General features: G+C 52.1%; 1 protein-coding gene across 1 annotated transcript in view; it reads left to right on the forward strand.

The window, feature by feature from the left end:
* NTN1 (netrin 1) overlaps nucleotides 1–9,765 on the forward strand; it is a 45,235-nt gene that overhangs the window by 21,409 nt on the left and 14,061 nt on the right. The window contains exon 4 of the mRNA XM_026861257.1: nucleotides 1,505–1,558. Coding sequence (XP_026717058.1) covers nucleotides 1,505–1,558 — 54 coding nt within the window. The remainder of the gene's footprint in view (nucleotides 1–1,504; nucleotides 1,559–9,765) is intronic.

The following is a 9,765-nucleotide window of genomic DNA, read 5'->3' on the forward strand; positions in this document are numbered from 1 at the left end:
GGGGGGGGGGGGGGGATGTAGTTCACACATACTTTATACATGTGTAGTGGAGGGCATTTGCTCTCCATCCCCACCCACACATCTGGCACGGGGAGGGCACTGGCATGCTGCAGCTAGCGAGGGGCTCTCCACCTTGTCTGCAGGAGCACAGTTGCTCTCTGATTTACCACTGTTTATATTTGCCTTGTCCCAAAGACTTATAGTCAAGTAAAAATCACCTCATGGGGAACGAACAAGACACCAGCGGTGTCTGCCTGCACTGCAGCCCATGCTGGCAGGCACAAGCACCCATCCAGCTGCCAGCTTCAGGATGGCTGTGCTGGTTGTTCATGTGCTGCCTGACTACGGACCGTGCATTTTGCATGGGCTCATACCTGTGTTTAATTACATGAGATTGAACGACTCAGTCATCTAATGCTAATTGGGCTGCACCCCTGCAATCTGCTCTCACTGCAATGCAGACAGACCCCAGCAAACCCTGCCTCTGTGGCCAGGCAGCTTCCTGAGAGCAAAAGTGGAAGGGGGCAGATGCTGACCCCCAGCTCACGCCCAAATTCCACTTTCAAAATGGACTAGTCGGGTGCTCCCCTGTCAGGATTCCAGGGATGCACAGACATTGCAGCACTGTGCCCTAAATGCACAAAAGATGTCAGTAACGACAGCTGTGTATGTGCACTGGGGAAAAGTGATGATCTTGCCAAAGTTGGGACCATACAACGTGCTCCATCTGCAGTCCATCCTTTTTAACATCAGCAAACACAGTCAAAATTGGGCATGAAGATCCAGAACATTATGTGGTTTTAACTGCAAAGCCAGCCCGCTATCAAAACCAGGGACCATTGCAGTGGCACCAGATATATTTGTTTCTTTTAAATGTGTGAGGTAACACTTGCATCTCAGCAGACAGATGCAATACTTTCCCTGCATCCTACCTCCCACAGGAGTGGTAGCACTGCCTCAGACATGGGTTGAAACAACAGCTGGAAGGGGCAGCCCAGCGACAGGGAGAAGCAGCAATTCTCCCATAGCCTGCTGGGGCTGGCCCGGCACAGCAGGCAGCCACACCACCCTGCCTGGCTTACAGACCCTCCAGCCCCTGCAAGAGCATCCCTCACCCTGGGGCACAAACCAGGACCTAGCAGTCACAGCAGGTTGTGTCTGGGCAGAATAGCAATTGCTGGCTGTGGCACCATACCAATTATCTGACTGGCTGCATCTTCTTTTATTTTTAGCCACAAGATAAAATATTTGGTTTAAAAAACCCTTTCCAACACCCTCTTGGGAGGCCCAGTTCCCCAGTGGGTATGGTCCTGGTGTGCTGGCTTCTGGGACTCTTGCAAGAGTCCTTGCTGAAGGACATGGTTGGGGAACACCCCTTGCTGGTAGACATGGTTGAGAAGGGAAAATGTGGTGTGTGCAGGGGCCAGGTTCTTTAGGATCTGGAATAATACCTCCTTCTTTTATTTCCTCTGCTTTCCTGTCTGGTTTTCGGTGTCCTGCACAGAGATCCCTGCCGCTCCCCCCACCACCGCTGCCAGCAGCACAGAGGAGCCTGCAGGTATGTTGTCTCTTCTTTTAAAGCATCTTCATGGTAAATGTCTTTTGACCAGTCATCTGCCTGAGATGAAATTGCATTAAATTAATATATAATTTCTGTTGTTTGTACTGGGACAAGTGGTTTCCTTTCATGCCCAAAATGTTCAAGTATTTGAAACAAGTGTGCAGCATCCCAAGAAATGGGTGTTTCTAGGAGCATGTGGGAGTGTAAAGAAGATGCAGAAAGATTTTCCTAGAGGTGCTAAATCTATAAGCCCACAGGGGTTACCCAATGTGGAACCAATGCTTGATGGAAAAGAGGTAAGGACCCAAGACCACCACTGGCTGATTATTGAAGTTTAATGGTTACCTTCTCAAGAGGCTAAGAGAACTGTTCTGCCACGTTTTTCTGGTGAAGGACTGGAGAACCAGAAACACTCTAAAAGAGAACAACAAAGTGTTGCTTAGTGCTGCATATGAGCATTTCCTTTATTTGCCTAGATCTGTGTGTTTCTTGTGCTAAACAGTCTTAGGAGCTGCTGTGACCTGTGCGTGTTACAGCACCATGTCTCGTGTCCAGCTCTGCAGGTCCTTGGGTGGGACACAGCTGTGGTTAGTGGCATTGGTGGGGCCAGTTGTGCTCAGAGGTGTCTCAAGGCCAGTGACTGTAAGAGCAGGGGAAGCATCTTAGCTTGGAGCGGGAGGTCCTGCAGCTGCGGGTCCTGCAGTGAAAGGTCCTGCAGTAGCGGCTGTAGCCTGGGGACAGCAGCACAGCCCTGATGGACTTGGATCACCACATTTATGCCAACTGCAGTACAGAGGATCGTCCTTAGAAAGCTTTGGCACGTTACGGTGCGTGTATACTCCCGTTTCCCCCATCTTGTCCTTGAGTCAAACACGATCCGTGCAATACCTACCCAGGGGCCAACACATATCTTCATACACCCCATCTCCACCACCACATCTGCGCCAACACCCCGCCATGCTCCCCTCATGATTTACACCCATAGAGAGGTGGACATCTGCCCTGTCATTTCACTGAGGGACTTTCCTGTCCCCAGTTCCCTTGGGTTGGAGAGGTCTGAGCAGCGGAGGATGGCAGGAGCCAGAGGGCCCTGAGAAAGGGTGACTTATCCCCTTCTGCTGCCTGCAGATTCCCAGGGTATTTGAACAGTGCCGCGGCTGTGAAGCACACGAGGTGTAAAGGCTGTTTACTTTTGTCTCACCCGTGTAGGAGGGTTCATAAATTAAGGATTTTGTACTAAAAGTGATGGACGTTACCTTGAATTGAACTCTGAGCCAAGGCTCATCGCATGGCAGAGCTTTTCACACAGGCTGAGCCTGTTTGCTGTATGCTCAGGAGCACTGCCCGGGATGGGAAACCCAGGGACAAAGGGTCAAGGTCTTCAGTCTCCAGTGTCATAGGAAGATAAAACCCAGGGTTTTCTGTAGGACTGATTTAAAGGACAAGTTCTGCCACCTGTAAACACAGTAGCAGCAGGTTGTGTTTCAGTGTCTTCCCTTAGGTTGGTAAGAGCAATAACTTGCAACCTTGGCTTTGTGCTTATCATTTCACATGTGTGTCTTAAAGTGCCTCCACTGACATGCAGGGCTGAAAGGAGCATGAAGACACACCAAAAAGCTGCTGCAGCCAGCGTGCTTCCAGCTCAGGTGCTGGTGATCAGCTCTTTTGCTGCTTTGCCTTATAAATTCGGTACCAAGATGGGATGTGTAGTTGGGTGAGTCCATCACAGTGAGGTATTTGGCTGTTAGGAACAGAGACTGTCCCACCTAACCTGAAGCCCACCAGGGGCAGGTCTTCTCTTCCTTACAACACTATTTCCTGACAATACCAGCCTCTGTTACCTGCTTCCGTTAGAAGAAATCTTTTTCCCTAACTCCTCAGGGGCTAATTACATGCCATAGTGCATCTCACCATCTTTCAGCCACAGAGAGCTCGTCCCTAAAGCCCTCACTGAACGTCCCATCTTGCCCTGGCTGTAAGGGGATGTCCCCACCTTGGCCAAGACACTGGTCAGGCACACCCCGAGTTTTCTCATGATCATTGTCAGAGCTGGCAGCTCCTGCAGCCTCTGCAGCTCTTTCATTGATCCCAACACCACAGCTCAGTGCAATGTGTAAGTGCATCCCAGCAGTGCCAGCTAAACGTGCTGGATGCACGAGCAGAGCGGGCTTCCTGCTCCCCATCTCGCTCTGTCAGAGGTAAATTTATGTCTGCAACTCCCTGCTTCACCCCTTGCTATAAAAGAAGCCCATGGCCTAGCCGAGACTTTTAGTTGGTTTTTCCCATCCACAGGGACTGTGCTGCTGATAGATGGAAGATTTATAGGCAGATAGAGTGTATCAGTTAGTGGTTTAAAGATCTGTGGGACCTCCAGAAAAACGTGCCTGCTGCACTGCAGGAGAGGCTCAATCCCAGCTGGTCCCCTCTGCAGCAGAAGGTGGATGACAGCAGAGCAGGATCTGAAGGGTTTGCCTGGATCCTACTGGGGTGAGCTCTGCTCCACAGTGTCATAACATTAAATTAAGCATCTTCACCTGCCTGATTTACTGACACATCTTTGGGGATGGGGCCTTTGGCACTTGGCATCACAATTTCCAAACTGGGCATGTTGAGTGGGGAGTCGAGCGCTACTCAGCCCTGCAACCCTGTGAGGCAGTGCTTTCACCCTCCGTCAGGTAATAGTAAACCCAAGCAATGTTTAAATACAAAAAGCTCAAGAGATTAAACACCAGATTTCTCACGGGCTCCTGCTATTTAGCAGAGACTTGCAGACTAAATATTCTGTCTCATGGCCTGGGAGCACTGAGATTTTGTGCTCCACACCAGGATTTGTCTGTTCCTCCCCCCACAGCCTCCCAAACTTGCTCTGTTCCTAGTATGCTGCAGGGATGGCAGAGCAGACATCTTGCACCACGGTAACACCAGGCTTATCACAGGCTCTGCCAATGAACGTGAAGGTTTGGCAGCCAAGGAGATGCAAAGATGTCTTCTCACAGCCCTTTCTGCAAGGAGCTTGGCTCCTGAGATGAAGCCCTGTGTGTGGAGCTATAGCACCTCCTTACTGGGATCTCCTGGCACCATTGCTGTCCCAGGGAGCAGAAGCAGCCTGGCACTCACGCTGGAAACCTCCCAGCTAGAACCTCATCCTTGCTGGAGCCTCCTTTCCTTGGGTTCCTCGCTTCCAGGAGCCAGGATACATCCCACCCTGTGCAGCAGCCCCAGCCCCTTCCTAAGGCAGGACCAGGCGTATGCCAGCCCCTACCTGCTCGAGATCAGGTTTCAGGGCACAGGTGCATTTCTGAGTGAGTGGACGATTGCTTTGCCCATCGCTGTGGTGGGAAGCGTCCCCGGGGTCAGTTCTGCATGCAGCTTGCCCTGCTAAGCCAGCCTTGGAGCCGGTGACACTTGAGCAGTGTGCCTGAGTTTGAACTGGCCACAGGGATCTCTCAATGTCTTTTTGCTGCTGTTAGGAGCTCATTTATCTGGGTACATTTCTATTCATGAGTCCAAAGAGGCCTTTCTGAGGACATTGTCTATTATTCATAGTCTTTCCCTGCCAGTCCCCATGTCCTCTCGCATCTTGCCAGAGCGTGACCATGAGAGGGGCTGAATGTAGGCAAGGGCTTGGAGGAAGCAGCGTTTATCCACATCCATCAGCCAACATCCCAGCTTGAAAGAAAGAGCTGCCAAAGCCCCAGCCCCGCTGTCCCCCATGTGTGAGGACTGGTTTGGGGGTGACACATCCCCCACTTCCATGCAGTGTGCTCCATGTGGATACTAACACAGCTGGGGAAACAGCTCTGTTCTGTGAACTTCCCACACCGTCCTGGGCAAATGCCAACTGGGGCAGCTGCATTCGGCCATCCCAAATTCCACTTGCCACCTCGATTGGCCACAGCCCTCGTCAGCGCCTGCCCTGAGCTGATGCGCTGTGGCAGTGTGACCCGCAGCAGCCCTGGGCTGCGTGTCACGGCCACCAGCTCGGCACCAGGCACTGTGCCACGGGGCTGGGCCCTGTGCCCCTGCGGCCCCTCAGCTTGCCAGTGAGCAGGGCCAGGGTGAGCAAGGCAAAAGCTTAGAGCCTGCAGCCAAAGGACCCTTGAGCAGGACCAGGGGGTGCACATCCCATTTTAAACACTGAATGTGGACGCTTTGGTGAAGAGCAGGTCCCTGTGCAGCCAGTGGGCAGAGCCTGGTGGTCCCTGCCACCCCTGCACCTCCCTGGGTGAGTACTGACCAGGACGGCTGTAGAAGTCAGAGGCGTGTCAGTCAGGACATATTGCTCACCTTTGACTAAGGCTTTGGGTAGGTGTGTGCAACATTCTCCAGCCTTGCTACAAAGGGACTATCTTGCCCTAGTGCTGCTGGCCAGGTTGCAGCTCCAAGTCCCAAGCCCTGGCAGATCCTGGCAGCAAACGGCCCCATCAGCAAAGGAGCAAATCCCATAACTCTGCATCCTTGTTGTGGAGAGAAGGTTATTTAGGGATCTGCCCAAGTTTCCATAAAGCCAGTAATTGAGAACATGTCAGCAGGTTTAGAGACCTCCTCTCAGCAAAAGAACCCCTTGCTGGAGGCTGGGAGAGAGTTATCTGCAAGCTGGGAGCGAGTCAGGCATCCTGACAGCCTCCAAGCCATGAGAAATGACTTCTTGTGTCTCTTGGATCCCCGTGTCCCTGGAGGGCCAGATGTCCCCACTCCCTGCTTGGAGGGGCGACCAGGGACCAATCCATCTCACCAGGAACTGATCAAGCCATCTCCTCGTGAAAGCCCAGCAGAGGCTGGGCTAAGCAGAGTAATCTGATGGGCCCAGCATCCGATCATAATTCTTCTCACAGTGATTTTTATTAGACTTTTTTAGCACCGCTTTGTCCAGGGATCCTGAACCCTCCATATTTTATCCCTTCCCCTCAGCAGGGAGCATCAGGAGGTCCTGGGTCTTGGCATTGCTCGGCCACCACCACCACCCTGAAGCATCCTGCTGAAATTTGTGGTGTTTTCGTGACAGATCCTTAAATCAGTATGTCCGCGAGGCAGAGCTCCCATGGTATGGGAACAAAAGGGTTATAGAGATGGAGAAAAAAATTAGTGGGAGGCTTTGGGTGCAGCCAGTTCTGGGAGAGATGCTGCTTTATTTTCTTTGCTCATAGCTACACAGGACAGAAAGCACCTTCCTCGCCAAGAGCCAAGTTATCATCACCACTACTCTGAGTCAACAAGAGGTACATTTCAAAAGAGCAGGGGCCAAAGCTGGACTTGGTAAAAGGTGTGGAACAGTGTTGACTCTGGTGTGGGAGGTCCTGCCTGGCGCTGCTTGGTTCTCAGAGGTCCAAATCAATTTAGGGAAATGGTCCAAAACTGAATTGTTTAGATGAAATACGCTCCCATACCGGGAGACTGGAGGATGAGGAGGGGGTGCTTCTCATTTTTGTGGCCAGATGAGGAAAGTTCTTGCTGTCATCCCATCCTTTCCTGGTCACACTCAGAGATGCAGAAGGGGCCACAGTGAAAGGGAAAAAAAACCCAAAACAGTGGGGGGGGAAAAGATTTACAAACCTGCCAGTCAGATGTTGTCTTATCTGAATCGAATCCAGATTGGCTTGGAAATGATTATCTTAGGTGGATGATTTCAGCTAGTGGGCTTAAATAAAAACAGGTGATTGGATTGATGCAATTTTTCTTGTTTTTTCCCTGGAAATTGGCCTCTACAGTTTCAAACCAGATCTGGACTTTCCAAAAGTCATTTGGGCTCAAGGTGTTGTCTGGGCCCTTTTGTTCCTGGCTGGTGGGGAAAAGGCTGGATATAAGTGCAGAAAAGGGAAAAAAAAAACCAAAACCAAACCACTCTTGGTGATCTCTGGGGGTCCCTCAGGGGTGCATTGACCTGAAGCAGCTTGACTGCAGGTTGCAGCATTCCCAGAGTGCAGAGGTAACCCAGCGAGGAGTTGGATGCATGCTGCGGTATGTGAGGATGATTAATATCTTCCGGAAGCAACTCGGAGAAGGGAGATGGGCAGTCAGTTCTCTGCTCTGGAACAATCTGGAATAGTCTCAAGGAAAAAAAAAAAACCAACAAAAAAACCCCAAAAAAACCCAAACGAAAAACAAACCAACAAATCCCATGGGCTGTCTGAGCCTTTCAAGACTGTTCCTGCTTCTGTGTCTCACTTAGAAAAACACACGGAAAGGTTATGGCTTCAGTCAGGGAAAATAGAGACTTTATAGGAAATAGTAGAAAACATTCACTTGAAAACATTCGTTCCCCCAGGGGAGAACTCTCCATTCGCTTCACACGGCCAGCAGCCCCAGTGCCATCACAGTGCCGAGCCCCCACCAGCATGCCACACACACCGGGGGCATGTGCCTGCACGCTCATACCCCTCCCAAACCTCCCCCTGCAGCCTCTCTGCTGCTCTCTGGACCCCTCGCTGCCCTGTACCCATGTCCCAGATTTGGAAGCCCCCCCCAGTGCCTTCCCATCCTGTCCCATGGCAGAGCTGGAGGCTACGCATCCTTCTCAGGCTTTTCACTACTTACAGACATGGGCTTTGAGGTAAAATTTCAAAATTATACCAGAATCCTCCACCAAGAGACAGGAATGGGGAAAACTGGCCTCTCTGATGAGTTGGTACTCCTGTTTCAGCATCATTTGATGGTAGAGTCAGAGTAGTGCTGCCCTAAAAATGTTGTTTTTCTTTTGTCTGAGGATCACAAGCTTTAATTTTTTTTGCCTGCCCATGCTTAGATGAATTGAGGCAATGCAAAGCCACCCTCAGACAGTCCCCTGCTGCCAGGTACACACCATCACCCCTGGGGCAGCACAGGAGTGAGCAGCAGGAACAGGGTTTCTCCATCCCACAGCAGAAGGGCAAAATGCAGATTTCAGAGGGTGGCCACCAGGCTTAAATCCATCTTTGTAGATTGACATGGAGAAAAAGAGGTCCCTCCAGTCTGCTGCCACCAGCACTGGCATTGCCCCAGCAAAACCTCACCAGGAGCTGCTAGAAGATGACTTAAATCACTTGCTCCCACCGCAAGTGAGGGCTGGGCTTGAATTTCATGGCTTGGTCAGCTGAGAACCCCCTCCTTATTTCCAGTCTCCTGGCCAGCTTGTACCGGTGCATGCCCATGGGAATGTGGTCTTATTGGCTCAACAGCTCCACTCGAAGCAGAGGTTGTGGACCACTGTCCCCCCTGCTCACGGTCACATAAACACTGTGATCATCACTGCAGCAACAGCTTCAAGGGAAAAGTGACATTAGGAAAGGATTAAATGTACCATAGCTCCTTTTAATGAGCTGCTGGAAACAAGGAGTCAACACCATGTGAGCCGCCAGCTTCCTCCACAACATCTGCGAGGGGTGCGAGGCTTGCTTGGAAAATGACAGCGTGGGGACGGGCCGCTGGCATTGTGCAGTGGCTCCGGTTGGGAGGGGATGTGGGGCCAAACCTCTGGTCCGCAGCCCCTTCCAAAACGCTTATCTAAACTGCTGGACCAGCTCCATCCCCTGGTGAAGTCAGTGGCAAATCTCTCCCTGGCATTGTACCCACAGGGGCAAAAGCAAAGAGTGCCACCAGCATGGCTCATCGCTCTGTACTTGGGCACACGCATGTGAACGCAGCTCTTGGGTGGTGTCCTGGAAGGCTGGAGGAAGCAAGTCCTACACCATGCTGAAGTTCACATCTTCCCTCCTTCCCAGAGCACTGAGCGAGCAGGGAGGGAAGAGGACAGCTCTGCGCCCGTGTTGCACCACAGTCATTGTATTTGGATGGTGGCACTTGCTCTTGGCATCTTGCTGACATAGGCTAGCAGGGTGTGTCAGAGGGGCCAGGGACATGTCCCTTGAAACTCCACCTGCCCCTGCCTCCCATGGCCTTGGGCCCCCCTGAGGTGATGGTTGGGCTGGAGTCTCTCCCAGTGCCATGGTTTTGTCTCAGAGGTGTCCCCAAACCAACCTTGCCAGCGTGCATCCAACACCGCGACCCTCCCAACCCTCGGCCGGGCGGCCCCAGGCACAGTCCCCCCAGCAGGTCTCTGCTCAGGCTGCTGGCCCGGGCGGGCGCTGTGCTCCCCGGGGGCTGCACTGCCCCCCGCCCCATGGAGGGGGGATGCTCTCCACCAAGCCGAGGGAGCACAGGGTCCTGTGGGAGGCTGATCCTTGGGGGGACCTGTATCAGAGGCAAAATGTAAAAAATAGACCAACACC

The sequence above is a fragment of the Athene cunicularia genome, assembly GCF_003259725.1.
Source record: "Athene cunicularia isolate RWA chromosome 18 unlocalized genomic scaffold, athCun1 chr18_part1, whole genome shotgun sequence".
NCBI classification, from domain to species: domain Eukaryota; kingdom Metazoa; phylum Chordata; class Aves; order Strigiformes; family Strigidae; genus Athene; species Athene cunicularia.